This window comes from Anas platyrhynchos, chromosome 1 (genome assembly GCF_047663525.1).
Source record: "Anas platyrhynchos isolate ZD024472 breed Pekin duck chromosome 1, IASCAAS_PekinDuck_T2T, whole genome shotgun sequence".
In the NCBI taxonomy this organism is placed as follows: Eukaryota; Metazoa; Chordata; class Aves; order Anseriformes; family Anatidae; genus Anas; species Anas platyrhynchos.
In genome coordinates, this window is record NC_092587.1 from 16,199,929 (window position 1) to 16,225,575 (window position 25,647).

General features: G+C 42.2%; 1 protein-coding gene across 13 annotated transcripts in view; it reads right to left on the reverse strand.

The window, feature by feature from the left end:
* Positions 1–25,647, reverse strand: part of CELSR1 (cadherin EGF LAG seven-pass G-type receptor 1) — a 159,026-nt gene that overhangs the window by 13,603 nt on the left and 119,776 nt on the right. For 8 of the 13 annotated variants that reach the window (XM_072032895.1, XM_072032893.1, XM_072032866.1 and 5 more), the window contains exons 14-25: positions 23,823–23,943; positions 22,418–22,601; positions 21,514–21,615; positions 19,659–19,753; positions 18,661–18,870; positions 15,877–16,060; positions 13,503–13,646; positions 12,141–12,342; positions 11,647–11,814; positions 9,007–9,133; positions 8,451–8,651; positions 3,624–3,798 (exon numbers count right to left, since the gene is read on the reverse strand). In XM_072032895.1, coding sequence (XP_071888996.1) covers positions 3,624–3,798; positions 8,451–8,651; positions 9,007–9,133; positions 11,647–11,814; positions 12,141–12,342; positions 13,503–13,646; positions 15,877–16,060; positions 18,661–18,870; positions 19,659–19,753; positions 21,514–21,615; positions 22,418–22,601; positions 23,823–23,943 — 1,913 coding nt within the window. The remainder of the gene's footprint in view (positions 1–3,623; positions 3,799–8,450; positions 8,652–9,006; positions 9,134–11,646; positions 11,815–12,140; positions 12,343–13,502; positions 13,647–15,876; positions 16,061–18,660; positions 18,871–19,658; positions 19,754–21,513; positions 21,616–22,417; positions 22,602–23,822; positions 23,944–25,647) is intronic. The other 5 variants (XM_072032884.1, XM_072032858.1, XM_072032841.1 and 2 more) reach the window with 1 other exon arrangement.

Below are 25,647 nucleotides of genomic sequence, written 5' to 3' on the forward strand. Positions count from 1 at the left end.
AAAAAAAAAAAAAGGGGAGAGGTAGTGGCGTTTCACCCTCTCTGCATAAAACTGGCCCACAGCCAGTACTCACATCTGGTACGGGCCCATGGTCTATGAAAATTAAACTGGCTCTTTGGCAAAGCGGTGGATATCGGATCTGTTTTCTCTGAAGTGTGGAATGAGATGGGCTGGTCTCTCCCTCTGCTCCCATTGGCCCTTCCACCACTGCCTTCAGCAGTTGCCATCCAGAAAGAATTAGCCATAAATGATTAAGGGACCATAAAGTATTTTATACAGATGTAATTCTATAGACACAGGCTGTTTCCCAGGACTTGATTTCCCCATTAGTGGGACTTAAACTACGGTTCGACCAAACATCTGGCTCGGAGAGTAACTGGCACACTGCAACATTTTTTCACTCCCCAAATCCGACCCTAAAGTTCTCCATTAAACAAATAGGGCAAATTTCGGTCTTCAGGTAGGCGGTTCAGATTTTACTGGACTCAACAATATGTGAAATAACACTTCACCCAAAGGCAGAATTAAGCCAAAGGCAATTTAATATAAAGAACCATTCTGGCACACTGATTAAATGCTACAGGCTTTAAGGACTAGACTGAGCGTGCGGGCTGCACGACAGCTCACTGGTGCTCACGGGAACCAGGACTGAGCCCAGCAGCCTGTGGGGACCAGCACCTATCCCAGCAGCATGCCAGGAGCACACCGTGGGGGCACGCTTCGACACTTCTGAGCTCCTGCAGGCTCTGCAGCAACTGCACATCAGCCTTGCCTTTTTCCTGATTCATCACCTCACTTAGTATTTGCAGCAAATTTGGAAAATGCCATTATTTGGGGTATACTGATGTTAGGGTGACATAAGAACCTGTTTTAACATGAGCACACCCCATGGCAAGCAGTTACTGCATGTATATGCCAACTAGTTAGCGTGTTGCCACAAAGAGGGGTCTTGCTCAGTGCCAAATCCAGCCCTTTGCTTCTGAGGCAAGGAAGTCATAAAATCCCTTTCCTAGATGGATCAAACTACATCTTAAAATGAGCCAGCTTAAAGCGAATTTAATTTGCTTTAAGCAAATTCCACTATTGCTCCCCGTGGAGGAATATTCCAGATCCTTACGCTTTTCATGGCTATAAGCCTTTGCTCATCTCCATCCTACATTTATTCGCAGCAATTTGCTTTTGTATGGTGTGATTAAATGGGGGTCTTCACCACTGGAGTATTCCCTAGGTAAACATTTTGCTAAGATTTTTTCTCCCTGAAGTTCAAGGTTCCTGTTTTTAAGTAGCCTGGTCCCATCACAGACCCCTTAGACTACATCCCAGTCTGAAGTGAATGTCATTTTGAGCATGGAAAATAGGAAAAAAATGAACCAAACAGGGTAAATCAACTGCTACTATCAGTTCATTTTTTTTCAGGAGAGCCATAATAGAGATATATAGGACTAGGTATCTTTTAAATAAAATTATAAAGCCATTTGGATGTCCAAGACTAAAATTCTTTCCCATATCTAGACTTTTCCATTATTAAGAAACATACACAATCCTTCTTTCATAAAATAAATAAATAAATAAATAAAAAATTAAAGAAATCATGTTTAAGATGCGTATTAAAGAAGTTGGAACCTTCTTATTCTTTAGATATTAAACTTTAAAATGTATAAAAGAAGCTTATTTGAAATACGTACAGTAACAAAGCTATCCAGGGGCAAGAAATACCACATTGTGCTTTTTATGATGAAAGATTTTTCTCTTCAGATGATTTCTAAACCTGGAAGGGCAAGCTAATGGCTTAGCTTTCTTCACTCTTCATTCGACAAAATCCTCTGACTTTCTCAGTAACAGAGACCTGACTTTTTATTTAAGTGAACTGTCAATCAGTAGATTTAGAGTTCATGGTACAGGAGACAAACTGGAACCACAATTCATAATGTATGCATAATTTTAATACTGAAAAACAGTTCCATATTACAGAGAACAAGATCTGATTAGAAAAATGTAAAAATGGGTAATATTGTAATATTAATGTTGCATAATACTGCTGTTGAGAAAGTCCCAATTCATTTAAAATTCGGGAGAAACCAAACGTGAAATAGAAAATCCTTCAGATGAAACTACTGAAGAGTTATGTGTTCTGAAATGCAAATTGTTTACTTCCTTTAAAAATATTACTTCTTTTCTACCCGAAATGATGCTGCCAATTATCTCATGACACTTAATATTCCTGAGTGCATTGCAGTAGTCTTGTGGGTACTGATAACAGTTACGCATGTCTGAAATGCTAGAGAAAACAAAGACAATTTCTGTCTGAAGTGTCAGGAGTATGTCCAGAGTGGCAGAGCCTTCTGAGCCGCATCTTCTGGTGTGTCCTGGATAAACTGATAGAATTGGAAAATATTTATGCACAACTTGATATGGAAAAACTTACCACCTCTCCAGAAAGGACACCCTTTCTCACCTATGCCATGTTTTTGTATTACTCTTCCTTATGTCAAACAGAAAAAAAAAAAAACAAAACTCATGTAATTGCAGAAGTCTAACTTGTTCCATAATATTTTTGCAAGCGTACATGATTGATAGCTATTTAGTTGATCTGAGAGACATCTAAATCTCTGTCATTGCTGACGGTATGTTGTTATCTGCAAAAAAATAAAAGCAACTGGGTAAAAGTTAACTGTCTGCCTATGACTTGATTTCCCATATGGCAACAGATACATGCTGAAATAGCTGAAGCAAAAAACCCCACTCCAACTGTTCTGCGAAGCATGCTTCCCAAGGAGCTGTCTGCCTGCATTAACGCAGCGCCATGTGCTTGGGTATCACTGGAAATGTCTGACTGCAAAAATAGCCACAGCGAGGGCGGAGATAGATGTGCTCCCGCGGATCACCCTGGAACAGTTTAAAAGATTACTGCCTCCAGCTTTTCATTACTTTTCCACAACTGAAAGTTATTGCCTTTGTATCTGAAATGATGTAAAAGGCTGCTTGAGTATTCCCAGCTCATTTTCATGCCAAGTAAAACAGAGCTGCTGAAAACCCCTTCAGGGAGCGTTTACTGTTGGTCAAGGGTTCTGCAGTGGGAATGTCCAGGGAGGGGAATACAATGTCCTGTGGGAGCATCACTTCTGAAGCCACTGGAGCTACCTCTCCTGGGACTGTGTGTCCATATCCTGGGGCTAACAGCACAGGGAAGGAAAATTTATGAAGACTACAAGCAAAGTCGTTAAAATAAAACCACTCTTGTTCCCAAGCAATGTTAACAATTCCTGTTTTAATCTGGGTGCAATTATGTTTGTAAAACCCTCAGTATCATTTCAGCTGGCACTACAGACATTTGGTGTGCAGATCTGCCAAATTCAGGCTGACTTTCTGCTAATCATGACTTGGTGATGCCCTCATGTAGGAAAGCACTCAAGTAATAGCAGTAGTGGAGTGCATGCGTAGCTGGATGGGGTAACTTTTATGGTTTAGTGGAGGACTTGTGTGTGGTAGGTCAGAGGTTGGACTAGGTGATCTTGGAGGTCTCTTCTAACTGAGATGGTTCTGTGATTCCGTGAACTTTCCTGCATCTGGCCAGCGGAGATGACAGGGAAAGCAAACAAAGCAGTGTGGGCAGCTGAGGGTACCTGTTATAATGGCAGGAATGCCCCAGCCAACAACGTAGTAGAATCGCATGTGCCCAAAGTTGATGTTCCTCACTTCCGTCAGCATCCGGTAGATGTGGAGCTGCTCCACGAACATCCACGCAAAGGTGCTCATGTAGAAGTAATGCAGGAGGATGGCAATCACCGTGCACACAAACTGCAGAAGGGAAAGGGCATGGAAATTAAAATTGCTCTTCTGAATCATGCAGCCTGGTGAGTCACCAGCCCCCAAGTGCAGATAAAACGAAGTGTAATAAAAAGGTTTTGGCAGAAAGAACATACTACCGTTAATTTACGTTTCTGTCATTTCTTCAGAGTTTCAGAAAAGCTGTTCATATTGTGAAAGCCATATATTTTTATACTGTTATGTGGCCTGTTCTGAGTCTGGCTTGGCTTTACCCTATTGGTTCAATGTGCTGTCGGTCACTGCCCTTGCCCTTGCCCTTGCCCTTGCCCTCCAGGTTCTGTGCTTAATTTCTCTGTGCATATTTGCTGCCCAGGTGACAAATTTGGCTCTTCTGACTGAATTCCTTCTGCTCACAGGCAGGACAGGGCTGGCAGAGCTCCCGGCTCTTTCTCCTGATGTGGAGCAGGAGATGAGGATGCCGCTGTGGAAGGTGTAGACCCTCTGCCCTGCCTCGTGCATGAGTCCCTCCTGTGTAACACCACTCCAGCAAATTCTGCACCAGCGTGTTTAACTGCATCAGCTAACCCAGCCTCACTGCAAAGGTAACAAATTGCTCCTGAGAACTGTCATCCACATCCCTGTACTGACTTGGTGTCACCTGTTTCCACATCAAGGGCCAGACTATAGGTTTTCTGTTACTTTTCCAGTGAAAGAGCTTTTTCTCCAAGGAATTGTGCTTAATTTGGTACAAATTTGTTTTGTTTTAAATTAGACAATGTGTTGTGCTTGATATTAGTAAAGAAAAGTACATGGAAACTCTGCTTTTGTTTGGCAAAGGTAGACAGGAGGTGAGAGAGAGAGCTTAGATTTTCACTTCAGGTCCTCCTTGCCCTAAAAAAACCTTAATTTCTGGGGAGAGAAACTGATGCAGCTTCAGTCCAGGAAGAGTGAGCGTGCTGAACGTGAGCAATAGAAATGAATCCAGCCTTTCTTGGAGGTATTTTCTTACCAGTTAAATGAAATGTCTCTCACAAATAGGCAGAATTTGATGTGATCGTATGTGTTACTTGACATGTCAGTAACTCAGGAATGAGCACTGACAGAAATTATATGAAAAGGAGACAGTGAAGTTGCATTGATATGAACATAAATAGGTAGGCATGAGACTGTTTGGCCATGCTATTATTCTTCTCAAAGCTGGAACAAAAATGAACAAGAAGGGTGATGATTTTGATTTGGAAAGGGATAGCAAGATAAAGGTCTGTTTCATCTACAGTCTACGGGAAGTCTTTAAAAAAACTTGAAAACAAAGTCATGGACACATCTGGGGGCTAAAGCAGTGGCTATCGCAATGATATCGTGACAGTCCCAGGTCAGGATTTGGTTTTTATGCCACACCAGCAGTACAATGAGGACCACTTAGCTTTGCCAGCTGGAGAGCTGCAGAAATTAAGGACCTGCTGAAACCAAAGGAACTGGCTCCTCAGTATAACTAAGAGAAACAGCAACAGTGGGCAAACTGGCAGCTGAAGTCAACTTTGTGGCCAAATGGACACCCTGAACCGTCTGACTTTCACAGATTTGCATTTTGGCAATATCTGCCAACCAAGTTTTTCTCCCAACTAAATAGTTTGATAGCTGAAAATAGGAATGACCGCAAGATTCCTACAGATGAGATAAAATCTATTCATTAACCTCCTTTCAGAAACAAAGCAAAGGATTCTGCCAAGGATCATCTGTTGATAATCTTGAATTAAGACCACTTTGAGAAACCACACAATTTTTGTTTCAAAGTATTTTACATAGTGTTTTTGATTTCAGTGTTCCTTTTTAGCATTACTTTTGGTGTTACTTGTGTTCTTCCATGCCATAACACTCAAAACCTCAATCCATGCTTCTCTGTTAAATTTTACTGAATAAGGGAATCATATAAAGATTGTCAGCTTTCTGAATTCGCTCACTGTATCAGCTTTATTCCAACATCAAGTATAAAAGTGTAGCTCACCAAACAGAAGACCTTTCTTCCCTCTGTGTAAGCAGGGCTTTTGTTATTTCTACCTGCACATGTATATGAGCAGACTGTTGCCCTGAACATTACCTTTTTCAGGTAAGAAAAAAGACAAAAAAAAAAAAAAAGAAAGAAATCACTTTCTATCAATAGTCCAGGGAAAGATTAAAACCTCACCCAGAAATGTGACTGTTAATTTACAGAAACCCATAAAAGCCAGGCTGGATGCCAAGTAGCACAGCATTATTTGTGCTCCAGCATTCTTTCCCTCTTTATGTTCATCAGTGCATGACTCGTTAGACAACTCTCATTCCATACAGACAGATGAATAATTGTCTCAAGTAGACATGGTTTATGGCCCTCCTAACTTCTCAAATTGACTAAGTAGGCTGTAAGGAGCGGCTTTTTGCTCTATGAAATATATTCTGCAACTTAAAAGAACTTTATAAGTGGGTTAAGGGTTTGGGGCATTTCGCTAAGTCCTGGTAACAGCACAGGACAGGATCACACCAGGAGCCCTGAAACATGAAAATGGGAAGGAGCAGAAGAGAACAACCTCATATAGCACAACCATCAGTAGTTGTGGTACTGCTGAAGTGAACTGTTTTACTGCTCATAAGCAGTAAACTTGCTTGGTACTTCATGCTATTAGAAAAGGAATCTGGAAATGAGCAGCCATCACTTACTACCTGACTTTTGATAAGATGCTTCAGGGATGTGGGCTTGTCCCCCTGCTCCATGGTATTCATGTCAAAGAGCTGAAAGTATATAAACTTCCTGTAGTGAAAGGCAGTGAAAAATGGGTGTTGTGCTCAAGAAGGCATGGGAAAGGTCAAGTTACACAGAGTGCCGTGGATCAATTGGCAAGGTGAGTTCGTTTGAGCAAGTTATTTTAAGATGCAAACTCATATATTATGAAACAAAGACAATGCAGGTCAAACATGATATGAGACCATATCCCAGGGAGCAGGTCATTGCAAAAAAACTCACTGTAATAGCAGATAAGGGACTGGAGTTCTTGGTGCAGGTAAATATCCGAATATGGGACTGAAAGCAGCACTATGAGCTGAAAAGTTTTGTCCAGTTTAGTGCTGACAATCTTCCAAAAGGTAAAGTGAAGGAAGAAAGCCCAGAAAAAAAAGGCATTAGAGAAATGTGAGTCTTAGAAACTGAAGAAATTAAGCAGCTCACTTTTACTTAGTTTTCCAAATGAAATACTGTTGATTAGAGGCTTCTTGGAAAACAGTTTTTATAACAGAGGTCTTTCAAAGCCATTATGAAAAGGTCTTGACAGCATCCAGGTATTGGAAGCTGAAATTAGAAAAAATCCGGCAGAATCTTTAACTGGGATGAGACACTCTGGCACCTTAAACTAACAGAGGCAAGGAACTCTGCCATCACATCAAATCTCTAAGTCAAGATACTTTCTAAAATAGATGTTACAAAGCACATGAATATCAGAATCCAGGCTGATATTTTAGGCTTAAGTTATACAGAAAGTGAGACTACATGGTTAGGCATAATGGTGTCATTACCATAACAGTACTGAAACTCATGGAGTGTAGGCATTTTCTCCCATTTCTGTTGCTTTGTAAATGTGGAATCAGTAGGGTTCATTTATTTATTTATTTATTGTGTGTTTTCATCTTAAGATTGTGCCTCCCTTTCAAGATTTAGATTAAAACATGTACAGTAAAGGATTTCTAGAAGATACATCTTCTGTAGGGTGTTCAGACAATCCCTATGCTAACACTTTGAATATTCTTCATACCTGTAACAACAAACTTGTATAATTTCACATGCTCTTTCTTGCATCTCATCCCCTGTATGTCTGCTGATTGTTTGGTAAAGGAGCCTGAGAAGCTTGGAAGTTCTGGAACCCTTGCCTGCTTGTCTCCTACCTATCTGCATGGCAATGATGACTTTTGAGACGTCTGCTACTAAGAATTAAGAGCAATACTACATATAAGACTACATAGCTAAGATAGCAATGAGGTCCTAGGTACAGAACACACTTCATGTGTACTGTATATCTCATATTCCATTCATTCATAGCTTGTGTTTCTTGACTTGCACAATGCTGGAGGTGTCTGGACTATGCTTTGGCAAAAGGCATGATGAGCTGAAGCCAACAGTCGCTGTGGCTGGAAAGCACAAAACAAGGTGACAGGTTTCTTATTGATTCTTGGATGTAGCAAGCTGTCAAGTGGCTTCTCCAGCATGGCCATGGTGGGTGTGCGACATGCATACAAACACCTGCACAGCAGTGCATTACGGACAACCAGGAGCCAACACCAGGCTTGTGGGGTACCTGCTGCAGGAGAAACTGGAGAGCCTTCTACTGGACAGACAGAGCAAGACAGAAAGCATTCTGATGGAAAAGAAGGAAGAAATCGATATTCGGGGTTCATTTCCTGGGATAAGCCTTCAACAGGGCTGCTGTCATGTTTTTCCTCTGAAAACAGCCCATAGATCTATATCCTGGCATTGCTATTCATCACACAAAATACAAAAGAAGATAATCAAACTGTGATGTTTTTCAAAAGACTGTTTAGGCCAAGCAGAAGTAAAAAAGAAGAGAAAGTGAAACAGATGGGAGCAGATAAAAGTCACAATATGAGCCCCAAATTAAAGCTTGACAACACTCTAGCAAAAAGGATGAAGTAACTCTTACCGGGTTATCAGTCTGGTTGATTCCAATGAGAAAGACGAGCTCGGAGAAGAAAAGGGCAGCCACCAGGTTTTTGTGGATGCTGTGCAAGTTGGACCTCAGTGTGCGGATCAGGACCAGCAGGATGAAGGTGATCAGCAAAGCCACCAGCGAGATGGAAACGGTTGTGTAAGTGACAATCTTTAGAGGAAGCACCTCCCCATTCTGCAGGTAAACAGATTGACATGGCCTCTGTGAGTTTTTCCTTCCTTTTCCTCCAATCAACTCTATGTGCTTTCATTACTACTGAGTCAATCTAGAGATCTGCTTTAGGACCAAGAGGAGTGGGTTATGCCATCTCTTGAGTCACTCAACATTCTGAGAGTGTATGAGCCGTACCCAGAGGGAGCAGAGTTAAGAATCCCAGTGAATTTGAGGCTGGATTGCCCATGTTGAGGCTGCCTTGAGATGCTGAAAACCTGATGGTGTTTATGTCTTTGTTCATGCCATTGTAGTGCTAGATGTACCTAATAAGCCCTTGAAGACCAAAGGCCTTGAAAATCAGGCTGGGATCACCCACCTCTCGTTTTGAAATGTCCATCAGGACGGCAAAGCTGGTCAGGTGGCTGCACTGGCACGCAATATGGCTCTGGTTTCTGGAAAACAGCTCGCATCCCCGGGAGGACCAGGCACCTGTTCCGCCAATCCTGTGGGGAAAAAAGGCATTTCTGGGAGCCATCCTCTTATCTCACCCATGCCTCCTGCTGCGATTACTCTCCAAGACAGTTCTTGCTCCACTACCAGAGAGGAATGTAAGTACCAAGACAGAAATATTTGTAGCTGTCACCTGCCTGAAAATGTCATCAACTTAAGAAGCCTTTAATTGATGTCTTTTCTGATGTGACACCTGACTTTGCCTGCCAGCCTTTGTGTTTTTGTAACCTTCTGGTTTGAGTTTAAAATAATCTTTTGAAAAATTCACTTTTGTGTCAGTGACCACACAAGCAAGATGAGGAAGCGACTGCACAGAGCAAACTGACCTTAACAGGGTGCTGCCACCTCTATGAGGTAAAAAATACCCAAAACACAGACATATTTTTCAGTCATCTCTATTTCCCTAGACTTAGACATTGCCTGTAAAGCTCTTACGTGAAATACATTTCTGCAGAAATATGATTTTGTCATGAAGTTTCTCTAGAAAGAAGACAAAAAGTTAAAAACAATAACTGATATTTTATATCAGGAAATCTCTTGTATTAACATAATGGAGGAACTGCTCCCTTAAAAATTCTTCCCTTTTCAGCCTTGTTTAACTCCAGTGATGGCAGAAATGATTTTGTATCAATGTTAATTATTCTATTCTGAGATTAATGAGTAATAAAAACAATGTTGTAGTTACTGAAGGAGTTTTCCTCTTTCAGATATATCACAGTGATCTTCTCCATTCAGGAATAAAACACTTGTAAAACAGCTTTAATACCACTTTCTCTTGAAAAGTACTCACTTTAAAAAAAAAAAAAAAAAAAAAACACTTTTATTATGTTTAAAAGCTGCTTTATAATTGTGGCTGTAAGAAATCACAGACAACAATGCCACTGAAGTTGCCAGCAAATAGCGAATGGATGAATCATGTTTGAGCTAATGAGTTCTTCAAGCCTATACGATGTTTAAAAATTTATGAAAAAGGACTTGCCATTCCCTCATAATTGGCAGAATCGTCTATACCTACAAGCAAATAGCACATCAAGAAATTGCTTATCTAACCTTTGTCCTGATATCATCTCAGACTACTTTACATGCAGGCAAGTGGAGTAGTTTATTATTGCTAAGATAATAGATTTCTTTTGCCTCTTCAATCCTTTTAATGATATAATCTTCTTAAGCGTTTGACTAGGAGGCAAACATTTCCTAGGCTAGTGTGCTCTTTTATTTCCAGCACAGGATATTGACTTTTAATGGATTTTTCCATAGATTTACTAGAGTTTTGGGGTCATTAGGACGTGAGTAACAGCTCTTCCTCCTAGCATGGGCTGATAATATCATCTTCTCACTATATACCTGGTTTTATGATTATATATGTAATATTTAAAATAATATTAAATCTTGACTTGCAGAACATGTAGCTACGTCTGGACACACTTTCTTTTGTTTTATCCACACTCCTGAAATATCTCCAACAGGACTATGCTGCTTCCACAATCCTATAATCTCAACGAAACACTCATGAGAATATACAATTTCACATTTTGTAGATCTTCAAGAACTATATGTCTGTATTTTTAACTTTACTAAATACAAGAGACCTAAATGAACTATTTTTGAATATTTCATCTCCTCACTCACACTTCCCTCCTAGAGTCAAACATCCTCTGCTTATGCTTGCTGTCCAGTATCAAGACGGCTTTCTAACAACAGCAAGAGGTCTAAGGTTCCAAAGAAGGTATTTTCTTTCCCTCTACTTTTCACTAACATAAATAAAAACAAATACTTAATGGTTGATGGAAGGAAAGGTAAGTTGCTTATCAGTGTCACTTTCTTTGGGTTGACTTTTGATTCAAAAATGATCTTTCAGATTTATAACCTTTGATCTTATTATTTTATCTGCAAAACCTCAGTTCTTTTTACCAATGTGAAGACTTGTTTGTTTGTTTGTTTGTTTTAATATTTTTTGCACTGGCCCCAGCTGAGGCATCAAGGGTGGGTGCCTGTTTGCCTTGCACTCTGTCCATAGTCACTAGGGTTTGATAGAAGAAGATGCAGCCCATATATGAGCTGAATCCTGTTCTGGAGATGACCTCTTAAGAGGAGGGCATGGGGCAGTTAGAGTCCTGACTTAAGAACCTCAGCTAAGTCATGAATCCTGGCACTGGAGCTAGACTACATTGAAGCTAGGTACACATTTGTGGGCAAAAAGAGTGAGCAAACGTATGAAGATTGTGAGATTTATTATTGCTGGGTGAAAACAAACCCTAGAAAGACATGATGGCACTGCGTCTGTTAGAAACCACATGACTAGCCATTTCTTTGAAGAGTTATGGTGATTATTTTATTTTTCTCAGGTTGATGGGAAGGGAGTACTTGGCTCCATTCCACCAGGAACTAGTTGCCAGTTGAATAAACTAAGTGAAAAAGGTTTTCCTCCAGAATTATCCTCCTAGCCAGGACTTTTCTGCTACTGAGACAGTTGCCTTGCACAGCCTTAGAGAAAGCAGAGACATACGTGATGGAGTGATTCCAGAAGACACAGACAGGCTTCGTTCTCTCCTCCGTTTCCAGCATGGCATACTCCACTATGATGGGCTTTTCCACCAGATTGGGAGGAAGCTCCCTGTCACTGTGAATGGCTGTGCTCACTACGGGTGTATTGATAATAGGGCGGTTTGGTAATCTGCAGAAGGAGAAAAATCACAAAAATGAGCTAAGCGTTAAGATGCAAAGAACAGATTTCGTAGGTTCTGCAAATAAAAGATTTCCAGTTGCTTCAGCTCAGACAGAGAGGTAGTTGCACTATCAGCCTTCCACATAGCTGTGTTTCCAAGGCCTGTTGGCTCTACGGTTGCAGTTGGGCTCCTACAAGGTGCCAGAGGAGGATAAGGGACAGCACTGCAGTGACAACTGCAGCACAGATGACATTTGGTTCATATAAAAGCAGCTCTGACTTCCCTGCATGTTCAGAACAAGGCTGCACAATTCACAAACAGGTTTAAAGCTCACCTCAAGCTCCTTCGGTCAGGATCATAGTTTTCTGGCAGGAGATGCCCTAGGGACCGGTAGATAATGACCATGGCAACAGTATGATGGCTTGAGTCATCTGGGTGTCGCTTCCTTCTCTTTGCAAATGTGCTCTCAGGGCTTAGTGCATCACTGTTCACCTTGGAGGATAATTTTTGATTTGAAGGCTTCATTGTAGGTACTGCTATGGAATTAACACAAATATTAAATTCCTTCCACACAACATCAAAGCTATCACTGAAATTGGTAATTTTGCTTTGCAAAGATTCAGAAATATTTCCGTTGCTATAACGATAAGTTTACAGCACTGGGCATGCTCCTAATGTCACATTCTGTATTTTAATAAAATTTTAACACATTTCATGGTTATAAAACTAAATCAAATAGTCATTGAACCGTGAATAACCATTTTGCCTGACTACAAAATAAGCCATTTCTAAGCTAGAAGATCTGTAAGTACATAAATAATCTGTGCATGATTTAGGGAGAACATTGAAACAACATCCATGTCATTATATTGCACATATTTATGACAGAACTAACGATAGTTACAAATACAATAGGTCACAGAGGATTGCTGTGTGCTAATTCTTTCGTATAATGAGCATCCAGTTTTGGCAAGAATCTCTTAAAATTCACATTCCTTTTTTTGTTACAGAAGGGATACGCCATGCAAGCAGGTGCCTCATTTCTGAATAAGAAGACATACAGATGTACAAGTTTACTCATTATCGTGTGTTATTTGCAAAAATGTTATTATTTCCCTATTCCAAGGATATTCAGCCACAATACTTGTATAATTACTGCAGAATTACTCTCTCTTGTCCCTTGTCCAAGATGCTGTGGTTTCCTCTCAACCATCTCCAGGTGCTTCAGAGGCATGGCAGGTACCCCATGGACTCCACAACGTGCCCCCCGTCCCCCTGCCCTACTCAGGGCCTTTTTATGCGCTTTTAGGCCGTGACAGCGCAGCTCTGCTCCCAGCTGGGGATCCCCCACCTCCCACGCCCCCTCCCTCCATCTCTGCAGGGACCAGGGAAGGTGGCCGCGGGGGGAACGTCTTGGTGGGAACGGAGGCAGCGCATTTCTCTTGCCTCGACACGGCGGTTCGAGGGGCCGCCAGCGGGACCCGACAGACGAGTACAGCCAGTCACGCAGCCCCCCGCGCTCCCCTCGCCGCCAGCAGGCAAAATGCCTCAGAGGTATGCACAGCTGTTCCGGCCCTAAATAATGTTCGCTTGTGCAGGCGATCGCCCCGCTCTCACCCCAGTGCCACCAGGATCAACCACGTGTCCTTGGGAGCTGGTTGAAGTTGCCACCCAAATGTCAGCAGAAGGATTTTACCTTTCCGGTCTGAAGGTCTGAACAGCGTATCTGGGAAGATAACAGATGATTCCAGATCTTTTGGATAATCTTCCTTAATCTCATGAAATCGTGGTATTCTAGCTCCCGTAAAATTAGACTTGTCAAAGATGTCAACAGCAATAACTGAAGGAAAAAAAAAAAGTTTGACATAAAACTCACTTTAATTCTTTCAAATGTAATATTGCAACAAAACGGAACATGACTGAAGGGGTAAAATTTCTGCACAACACAGAGAAGGGATTTAAACCCCACAATATAGAGTCAAATTTCTCTCAATTAATGCTCTGAATGACAACTAAAAGTCTGTGTGTCACCATTGATAAATTTATAAAATCACTAATTTATACGGATTGTGTAGGCAAATGAAAGGCATGTGCAGCCCAGTACTGCAAACATTGGAAATAAAAGTGGTATGTTCCAATATCAGACTTGCTTCTGTGGGGAAGGCCAAATCTGCTGCTTCAGGAATATACTTTTTCTACATCTGCTTATCTGATTTTGCAGTTTAAAGAAAACAGCCTGGATTTTACCTGCGAATACTCCTTAGTCCTCCAGCTCCCTTTCCTCTATGCTAACAGTTATTCTCTGGCTCACCTCATCAGCTCTGGCTGCTGTCTAACTGCCAAAATATTTAAATGCGGCTGAGTTGGCTTGAACTTTCCCATTTATGAAAAGTCACCGAGTGCCAATTTAGATGTTATAATAAAAGTGAGAAGCTGGAAGTCCTGGGGGTAACCCTACACCAATAGCTGTGATCCATAGCAAGTTCCTATATGAAGAAATATCCAAGTTAAGATCTGCAAATTCCCATTCCTTTCCTAGTCTCTAAATAACTCCCAGATGAGCCATTAGGAAACTCTATTAACACCATGTTCACCTGGAAAAACTGTTCAAACGAAAACAGAACCCTTTCAGTGCAGGGTTGCCTCATCCCTCCCAAGCTCATGACTTTTTACACAGGAAGAGCTGGTCAAAGAAATCAGGGTTTACAACCTGCGAGAAATTCTGGGGTTTGTTTTCATCTCAGTTCAGTTAAAACACTGAACACATGTTTTTCTGAATGTGAAGATAAAACCATTTTGATTCTGATACTCCTAAATGAAAAGGAAATCTTTTGCTTTGGTTTATCAAAGAGAATCAAAGTATTTGAGTTTGGCTCAGTTCAACAACAATCCTTCTCCCCTGGAGTCGATGCAGGACTTTATAATAAACTTTGTAGTTTGACTGCCTCATGCCTCTGCTTTCCTCTGGAAGCTGTGATACACTGACTCCCATGCTGAGCTCTGGCCATGTGTGGACACAAAGCCTTCAGGACAAGGTTTGTAGGCAAAGGTGAATTTGCTTCCTATACCAACTGGTGTAGTTGGGAAAATCAGGCAAGCTTTTGGTCTTTCTTCAGGTCTGAAAACACAAGTTGAGGTTGATAATAATTCAGACCACCTGTGAAAGAAAAACAGAACTGCAGAGCCATGGAAATGCTGCTTGGGAGCGACCTCTGAAGGTCATCCAGCCCAGCAGAGCTGTCACCAACACCCAACCAGCTCAGACTGTTGGTGCCTGGGGAGAAAATGGAATAGAGAGGGAACAGGAGAAGGGGAAAGAGGCAGACCAGGCTGTGATTGCTGTGTTTGACTTGCAGATGTACTGTGGGGACATCTGTGAAGTATGTTACAGCCCTGAAAGTGCAGGTACTGCTATTAGGGGAGGCATTTACTGTGATCAGTAGGGAAAGAGTCTTGGTATGTCTGATGTTTACTTCTCAGTTGAGACCCATTGAGGATTTATTGGACCCCAAGGATTTTGCTCTGGTGATGGGTTTTGCAAGGCTGGGAGGGGTGTTTGAAAGCTTGGATGGATGATTCTGAGAAAATATCTTTCAGCACAGGAACTTCTACAGAGCATGAGTTTGTGGATAGGTTTCAGGTTGGTAATGTGGTATATGATCAATAGCAGATTTTCATTTGTTTGTTTTTGCAGAGTAGTAATTCTTCAGGAGGTGGTGGGATGATTCTTAGAAACACATGACCCAGTACATTCAACTGTAGCAGGTGGTCTCAAAAGGCATCACCTTTACTTACAAACTTCATCCACCCTATTGTCTGGAAACCATCGTGCCAGGCAGAGTAGTGGCACAGCCCAAATGGAAAGCAGATGAGACATCTCCCAGAAAGCCCCCACGGCAACTGAGAGGTATGGATCAAGGCTCAATTGACTTGAAACGAATGCACGGATTAAATCAGAAAGTTCAACGTTTTTGTTTCTCAGTGGGTACTATTAAAAATAGTTAGTACTTCTGTCTAGAACACTTTTAAAGCACTAATACAAAACAGGCATTTTCAACACAGACACTTACTCATGTTAGTGGCAACGATGACAAAAGGTCTCATGTAGGTTTTCTTCATGTTCTGGGCCACGTTGTTGAAATAATCCTCGTAGTGTCTCAGCAGGTGAGCTGTGCCACCCTCTGTTCGCTGAATGTGTTCCCACTGCTCCTTATTGCTGGGATCCAGTAGGGCACTGCCCACTTTGATAATGTTCTGAGAAGCAAAGGACTAACGTAAATTATGAGGCAAAGAAAGCTCTGGATTCTGAATAAGGAATATTGAAAATGATTGGCGTTACTGCCCCAGGTGAGTGTATAATGAAATATTTTAATGTAGGCATGTTTTTCTTGCTCTTGACCATGTCCAAGTGGCTTCTAAAGATCTCCAAGGAGGAGACCCCACAGCCTCTCTGGGAAGCCTGTGCCATGCTCAGTCACCCACACAGCACAGAAGTGCTTCCTTAAATTTATACAGAACCTCCTGTGTTCCACATTGTGCCGATTGTCTCAGAGAGATGAGAGACAAGAAAAGCAGAGTGCTTGGTATGTACACTACAGAACTCACCCAGGGAATTGAAAATAATGGGATGTTAAAACCAAAAAAAAAAAAAAAAAAAGCCACTGATAGAAGTACTGCTCCCTCTTCTATTTTTTTTTTCTAATTTATTGACCTGATTCTTGGATAATTATGTGAATTTCCATGAAGAATAACAAAAGAAAATATTAACTTGCATTTACACATAAGACAAATTATGTTGTTCTCCCCATGTATTTACGTTTCTCCCCCATGTTTAGGTTTTCTTACAAACGCCTTTAATAAGGAGGTCCTAGATGAGGACTTGCTACTTCTGCTCTTTGTTATGAGAATATTCAAAGGAATCCTAAAGAAGAATGGAAGAACAAGACAACAAGAACCCCCAAAATAGTGTTAAATGGCTTAAATGGGAAAGGTACAGGGTTTAAATGGGAAAGGAGCAGGTGTTAATCTTGGTATACATATGGACTACATTGTTGTGCTAAAATCCAATTCCTAACTAACGTAAAATTGTAATAAATGATGATAGAATTAATCACCTCAAGCTCTACAGTAGCAGAGGGAAGTATCTGGATATACATAACCCTTCATTTAGAAGCAGACAGGGAAAGTGCTGTATTCCCTAAGTATTCCCTGAAGCTGCAAGCTTGTATTTGGGATAAAAAAGGCTGCCTTTATCTAGGATGAGAAGCACTACATGGTTCCCCAGGAACGAGGAGACACATGCTGTACTTGGTACCAGGCCTCCTCACCGCTTGTGAATGTTATTTATGTTTTTTGGATCTGTTATATTTTTCAGGCTTCTTCCAAAGACTATTAAAAAAAAAATCCCTTTTCTCATGAGCATTACTGATTAGTTTTCAAATTCTTGACCTACCCTAAAAATATTTAGGGAGTTTTTGAAAACATCATCCGTATGCATTTTAGTGCCAAGTGCAGAGAATAATAAATTAAAGCAGGCTCCTTTTTTACTTTTGTTCTTATTTTTTCTTAAGAAAGCATGTTAAAAGCTCAGTTCCTTCTCAAGATCTGAATAGGGGAGTTCATTCACCTTGGAGCCAACAGTTTGTCAGCAAACGGTCTCCTTATGGAAGGAAACATGGAATCTTTAAACCTGGTTTATCTAAGATGATAAATGTTTTTGAAGTTCTTCATTGTCTGTTGACTGCAAAGCCCAAGACACCAAGGAATTTTCTTAGTCATGTTCCCATCTACTCCCACCTCACGGGGAGGTGGTGCAGCTCCCTGGCTTCCTGGTGCATCCTGGTTCTGCACAAGGTCTCTGAGTTCACCCTAACACCTGCCTGAGCTGGCTGGTCCCACTGGAGCCCCTGGAGTGGTGAACTAGGTGTAGCACGCCTTTGGAGGGAGCCAGCCCATCTCTGGCCTTAACCAAAGACCAAAGGCTGGTCTTAGCCCAAGGAGGGTTGCTCCAGCATCCCTACGCTGGCACAATTCCAGCTTGGGCTCTGCGTTGTGCCACGGTTGGGCTCTTGGGAGCAGCATTGCCAAATGTGGGCAGCAATATCCCATAGTGCATGCAGGAGTGATGGGAGCTCTGCCTGGCCAGACATCTCACCTGGTCACAAAAAAAACCCACAACTTCCTCCATGTCTGACATTTTTCCACCACAACTACAGGTTCCCCCTGTCAAAGAGGGTGCTACGGCTTGTTCTCTACACCTCACCAGGACCTTGGTAATAACTGGGTCTTTCATGAAGGTACTGACTAGCAGAAGCCCTCTGGCATGCATTTCCAATATTTGCATGTGCCTGTATCACTTAAAATTTCAATGTAGTGTGGAGTCTCTTTCAGCATACCAACTGCTTAACAGATATGATTCGAGTGTTTCCAAAGTTGAATTGTAAAAACCCTCAGTCAGTAGCTGGCTCAGATTTCACTACATATTTAAATGAAAATGATCAAATTAAGCAGGTTTTCCAACAAATTAAATACAGTAGACAAAACCAGGAATATCCAGGAATAATACATCAACTTGATTAGTTTTTAATTTGAGGAATTTTACTTTTGGATGTTAATATGATGCAATTTATTGTAACAGTGCTTTCTACACATGATGTGCTTTCTTCACACATGATGCATAACCAACTTCCCACTCTAAACTGAGAAGACTGACTCATTTGTGAGACAGGTTTGAGCAATTACATAACGTTCACTCCTTCTTGGTCTAAAATGAATTCAATTATCAGTTTTTAATTCTCACACAACTTTTCAGGGGAACTGTAAAGGCTAAGCACAGTGCATACTATCGCTCTTACCTCATTGAATTCCACATCCCTCGTGGCCGCCAGGTCAAACCCTTGCTGCTGGCTCTCATACTTTAGGACCCGGATCATCATCTGGTAAGCTGTCCTCACATCATTGCCGTACAAGCTGTGGGTGTATTTGGTGGCATTCTGCAATACTCTCACAATTCGTATGGTTTTGTCTCCATCCAGCTTGGTCTCATTGCGGTGTAACTTCTCATTCTGAACCAGAGACAAGAATGAAGGAAAAAAACCAACAATGTGTGATTTATGTATGTATGTATGTATTTATTTATTTACACTCTAGTTACAGAGACATTCTTCATTTAGGGAATTTCGACACAAAAGTGTCATCTGATCCAAATGGTGCTTGTCTTGAGGAAGGGTCGATAGGACAGCTCAATGGAAAATGTAACTCAAGAGCCAGAAAAGCACAAAGGTCCAGATGGGAAATGAGAGGGTCAAGGACTTGGTCAAAGGATGGCGTTCAGGGACTTCAAACTGGAGTCTGACTGATGATCATTTATAAAATAAAGACAGAAACTATAGGATGTCTTATGAAGTGTAAATATTAAAAACATGTTTATTAGCGCTGAGAAAAAATAAGCAACAAGTGAGCAACTAGGAACAAGGTAAAACAAGAAAATAAATAAATGTCTTTTTAAATTCAAAGAAAAATTACAATGGATCACCAGAAAAAAAAATGATCATTGTGCTGGATTATTATCTATGTAAATCAACGCTGTCCATATGAAGTCAATGACAACATGACAATTCATATCAAATAGGGATTTGGACTACACTGTCAATAGTCACTGGATGCTACAGTGCACACCTCAAAATATGGTTATGGGGTTATCAAGTGTAAATATATCCTTTCCAGAGTTCACTAGATTGGAGAAACAGTAGATTTCATTGTGTTCTGGGTGTGTTCATTATATGCAAACACTGCTGGGTCCTGACAGGCTGATCAGACTCTGGAGGACTAAACACAAGAAAACACAGCTTACCATGATTTTAAGATCCACAAAAGTGTTGGTGGTACAGTTGAAAAGCTCGGGAGGCAGCCAGCCTTTCTCAATGTTACAGTGGCGAACTGCATTTCCTGAAGGAGACAATGCATGGAAAGTAAATAACATCCTGAATTGCTCTGGATAAACCTTCATAGATTTCTGTTTTCAAATTTCTTAGCGATATACACATACTTCCCTTCCCAAACTGGCATTCCTTCCTGAGAAAAGTTAAAAGTTAGACAAGCTTCAGATCCACCCAACCACTCTCAGCCACCCTGCCCCAATGTTCTCTAACAAATTCACCAATTTATTTATATCAAACATGAGAACGACTGTGCATTTCCTAAATATTTATGAAAACATAACCCTGCTCAGATTTCTGTGCAATAGCCTGTATAGGAAGACCACCCCGATAAATGCTATTTTCATGTCAAAACATGCTGGTGCCTTCACACACAGCACACAGTAGACACTTCAGCCAAAACAAATAATTTCCTTTTGCCACTTGTGAGTGGTTTGTGAGCGGCCTGCTGTTTAACCTACTATGTTTTACAATTTGTCAAATCATTTTAAAAGGTGATTCTTGGCTGTGAATCCTTCACAATGAATCGCAAGTCATCAAATTCAAAACTAACATTGTGCTAGTTAACTTTGGATACACATTGCATGTGTCTAAGCAATATAATTACTAATATCTAAATAACAGAACTATAACTGATAGAACAATATCTAACTATATTATTTCTTTCCCATGAATATACATTTAAGCCTCAAGTTCCTAGTTGAATATTCATTATTATAAAGCTGACTTTCTTTGAATTCACTGTAAAACATGTTCTGTAAAATTCACTTAAAATGTGCATCCTAAGAGCATCCTTGACTGCTATTTGCCAGAAGAGACACTGGCGTCAACCACAAGAACAGTGCGCATTTAGTGAGAAAGCTTATTTTAATTCAACTTTAAGGTGTTTAGCAATGCAAATACTGTCTAATTAAAAAAAAAAAAAAAAGTGTGGGGAGAATTTTACATCTTAAAATCTTCAGAAGTGGAACTTGGGTGACCATGACTCTTCTGAACTCCTGCATCCTCCCTGGTAATATTTGGAAAAGTTACACAGTCATTTGTAATCCATTGAACCTGAAGAGTGCAGGTAAGAGTTACTGGGTCTAGAAATTAGAATTTTGTTTCTGACAGAAGAGCCTTAGGAAAAGATTGTGAACACTTGTTTTCAAAAATCTGCTTTGGTTTTCTGTAAGATAAATGTTTTCAGGGACATGCATGAAAAAACAAATTGCTATTCATTCACAGTACAAAATGACACAGCTCATATGCTCGGTAAAATACGTCTTTCAGGCATGTGAATTATGGCTTGCAGAAAAGATATTTGGCAGAAAAATGCAACCTCTGCTGTACCTCTTAGCACTGCTAGCCTGCAATGCCAATAAAGTGATCACCATGCAAACATTTTTCATCACTTTATCTTTGCCCAGAGGAGCTGTGTTGCTGGAGATGATGTGTAAGTCACTAGAAACTAAAAATTACATTGGTAAGAAGTGGTTGAACAACAGTAACCAGGATATTGGACTGTGCTTTTCTGAAAATACTGATACAGAATTTCTGTTCTTTGTGTGTGTTTACCTGCTGCACTTTTTTATTTATATTTTGGATATTTCAGATGTATTTTAACAGTTCTTGAGTTTCAGCTAAAGTTTTGTCCTTGTGACATGCATAAGCTATGTGGTAATCTCTAGGCTCAATGAATTAACACCATTCCCTATGCACACATTTTTTGCTGTTTCCCCTGTGCCCACATGTAGATAAAATAGTTAATGTTTTACCTAGGGAACTTACCCACTGATCCCTTAGGACACGGCACGGCAGCTGGCTGGCCAAACTTGGTCTGTGGCCACCAAATACCAGCCTCGAAAGCTTTGGGACACCCATTATAAATTACTGAAAGCAGAAGAAGAAATGATGCAATTTTTCTGAGAAGATCAAATCACAGAGGAACAACTAGAAGGTATTCCAGACTGCCAAAAGGACCTTCCAACCTTTCCCAAGCCCCAACAGGATGCTTGCTCTTTGCAGCGCTTCCCAAGCTTTAGCCCATCACCTGCTCCTTGTTCAGCAGCACAGTTGGACAGGTACAGAGGAGACCTCAGGGTGATTATGGGGCTCTGCATCTTGGTTCTGCATCTCTCTGCCTGATCCTTTATTGTGGGAACACATTTCCCCGTCATTTCACCCACACGCTGCGGTGAGATGACTGCTGCAGCAGCTTTGTGCTGATTGCAGGTGGAGGGTGGGCGGGTGAGAGGACAGGCAGGACAGGCACGGCAGGGAAGAAAGGCAGCTGGAGTGTGGCACAGGACGTGAGGGCTCTCACCCACCCCGTCAGCTGTGGCACAGCCACGTTATTCTGTACTGGCAGATGAAGTCAGGCTTCTTGCAAAATTGGGAGTAGGGTGCTTTCCTGTTTCCCTCTAAGCTAGCTATATTTCCACTTGATGGAAATAAAGAAATATGAACTATTTTTTTCTTTTTCCCAAACCCTGTGAGTCATACTGGCACAAATTTAGGAGAAGGGGTGCAGATTTAGGCTACTGCATTCCCGTTGCCCTGCTAGAGCCACCCCACTGGCCTCACAGACACCCCAGCAGGCAGCAGCACACCCAGCACTGCGCTCCCCACATCTCCCCACTGCCCTCAGCTCCAATCCTGCAGCCCCAGCCCGGCACTGCTGGACGGGGTGTACCTTCACAGCCCTTCAGGGTGACTTCGGCAAAGGGGTTGTCGCAGCGGTTGCACTGCCGCCCTATGACTCCGGGTTTGCAGGGACACTGCCCTGTCTCCATGTCGCAGGTGCGCGTGTGGGAGCCCGAGGGGAAGCAGTCGCAGGGATAGCAGGTGTCGCTGCTCTGTGGCCGGTAGTAATTCGCCTAGAGAAGCAGAAAAGGACAGACGACGAGGTATTTTACTTGTATCCCAAATATAAGCATTTGCTCGTGTTTCTGAAATGCTGGTCTAGCAGCACGTGCTTCATAAAAGGACTCATTGAGCCAAGCACAGGATAATGATGGTGTTGCAATTAACAGAAAACATAACGTTTGACCATTCTTTCTGCTAGCCCATAGTTATCTCACTGTGTTGGGCAGACTGAGCACAGCAGGGGTTGCTGGGCTGCCCAGACCCAGGGCACATGCTGCTGATTGCAGTGGGGGCACAGGGCCCACATCTCTCATTATGTACTTGCTGCCTGTGCCCAGCGAACACATTCTTGAAGGATCTGCAGTTTTCTCTGCTTTGCAGTTCAACTCCTGCCTAGCATGGAGAAACCAGGAAGAAAACTTCTTGCGCTGTCCATTTATGTCGCATGTACAGGGCAGGGAGAAATCAATGATCGTGTATTCAAATTGCATCTGCAACTGCTTTTGATCTGAGGAGTTACACGATTACACGAGACAATGGTGCTGGCACCCCGCTGACTCGATTTAACGCAACAGTTGCTGTGTGTCCTGCTGGCATTTAGGAAAGAAGTGCTGGGCCAGATTCGCTGCTGCCGGTTCAAATAGGCAGGACTCCTCTGAGGTCATGCAAATCTATTGTAAAACCTATTGTGGACAGCCCATTGTAAAACCTCCAGGAGGGAGGCGCCTCCCTTCCCCACTCTCCACTCTGTCCCCATATGTCTGCAAAAAGTCTTGAGAGAGCAGTCCCTGAGGAAAGCGTTCAACCTCTCATTTTATTCAACTCTTCCAAGCTGCGAGGTCTTTGCTGACCTGCTGTAGATTGCAGCTTCACCCAGCCAAGCTGCTGCCTGGAGATCACTTGCTTGTGACACAAAACCCACCACCAGCATTCCTCTCCGCCCAGGTCTGATCTCCCCCAGTAAATCAGGCTGCACTTCAGAGAGAGATCAGAGCCAGGCTTTCCTTCTCTCCGTTTTGCTTTACAAAGGCAAATAAGATAAGGGCTGCACAGTATGATTTGGTGAAGGGCAGTGCCAGCAAAATGTTTTAGGTAAACATTAACTGTGGTGTGCACATATAGGATACAAAGCACAGCTCTGTATACTTTGTCTGGGTTGCTGCAGTTATTCGTGATGTAGTTACTTTTTAAGCTAAAGAATTTTTTACTTCAGACTGCTGCTTTTTGCTTACCTTGCAGTGGCATTCCCCATTGGTCTTATTGCAATCAGGATCAAACCCTTTACTCGTCTCACAATTACATGGGCCGCAGATAGGATTTCCCCACCAGCCTCTGGGACAAGGCAAGTCAATCCTATAAAAGAAAATCACATCCAGAGAAAGTTCTTTTAAGATTCCTCTTAAAAGGTGGGAAAAAAGAGCTTTGGGCCAAATCTGCACTCAACTCCACCAGCTTATAGGGTGCAACGTACCTCACTGCAGCAGCCAACACTTTATATATGTGTGTGTGTGTGTGTTCACTGTAATAATAAAGATAAAGAATATCAGTTCTACAAAAGCCTAGCGGGAATACTTCTCTAAAAGTTTTCAGGACCAGCTCCTCTATATATCTGTATGAACAAATGAAGTGTTCTTTCCTCTAGGAGAGGGTGATGGCACCCACGTTGCCTCCTGGAAGCGGTCCCTGGTTCCAGCAGCCCCACAGCTGGGCGCTGCTGGGGTCAGCACTGGCTGGGGCAGGCTGGACAGCCCATGCCAGGCTGTGCTAACCCTCCAGCAGCCCATGCCCTGTCCCTAACTTACCCATTGCCACCAGTACCACCTCAGGCTGTGTTTCCCCAATGCTTTACACCTACGTGAGGGCTGATGTCTGGTTCTGTCCCTTCCCTATGCATTCCTGCCCCATAGTGCAGGAAAAAGCAGGTACAGCAAGCCAGAGGCTGGGCATCAACCCAAAAGCTGAAACATAAACCCTTGGTTTTGCTGGTTCTTTTTCTCCAGAATAAACTTCTGAGCAGGTTTGTCCCACAGCCACTGCTGCCAAGGATGCCCTGGGATGGGATGAGGTAGTGATCAAGGGAGCCTGATGGCTGGAAGTGCATCAAGATATAGCCTGAAGGATGATGCTGCTGAGGCTGCCCTCAGCAATAATGCAGAAAGGAATCCCTTCCCTGCTGTTCACCTACAGGGAGAAAAGCTGCTTGCTGTCTGTTCCAAAGACCACACTGAATTTTGTTTATGGTAATTGCTAGGCTTGTACTTCTATGCTTTATAATACAGGAAAAAAATCAGCAATGCTGCACTTGACATGAAGTCAGCAGATAATGACAAGGGACTACTTCTCTTTGTTGCTAATCCAGAGGAGTGACAGACGAATCTGGCAACAGCAATGTCACTGTTTGCAAGCCCACACAACAAAAGGCAGAGGAAGAAGCTTGCAGTTTTCAAAGGGAAGGAAACAACATCACATGAGCTATTCCTAAATGTTTAGACAAATGCCCTCAAATGAATGATGTACATTCATTTGCACATCATGAATGGCCCACATTAGAGCAAATCAAAATGCCATCTCGGGGATAGGGCTGGTTGCTGAATGCTTATCTGAGACCAGGAAGCTGCTGATGAGGGAATCTGCACGTTTCCACCACACAGAGACAGGGCACAGACCTCCTAGGCTGTCCAGAAGACATGGATTTTTGCCAGCCCAGGGTCCAGACCCAATCTCCCAAGCCATTTTATGTGGCCAGGCCACTAAGTGGGTGCATTGATCTCTGAGTGTGTTGGGGCAGCTGAAGGGGAAGCTCAGAGCCAGCTCTGGCCAAGCCTACCAAAAGGTACAGGTTAGAGGCCATGCTGTGTAATGCAGCACAATTGGTCTAGCCCCTGAACTGCTCGTGAAGGAAAGTGGCCCCTGAGTGTATGGAAGTTTGTCTGGTATCTGGGAAGAGAGCTTGGAAGCACCGAAGGACAGGGAGCCTGCAAATACCATCTACAAGGAACACGTGAAGTAGAACAGGAAAGCTAACTGAAGCATAAAAGAAATTGATGGACTGCTCCC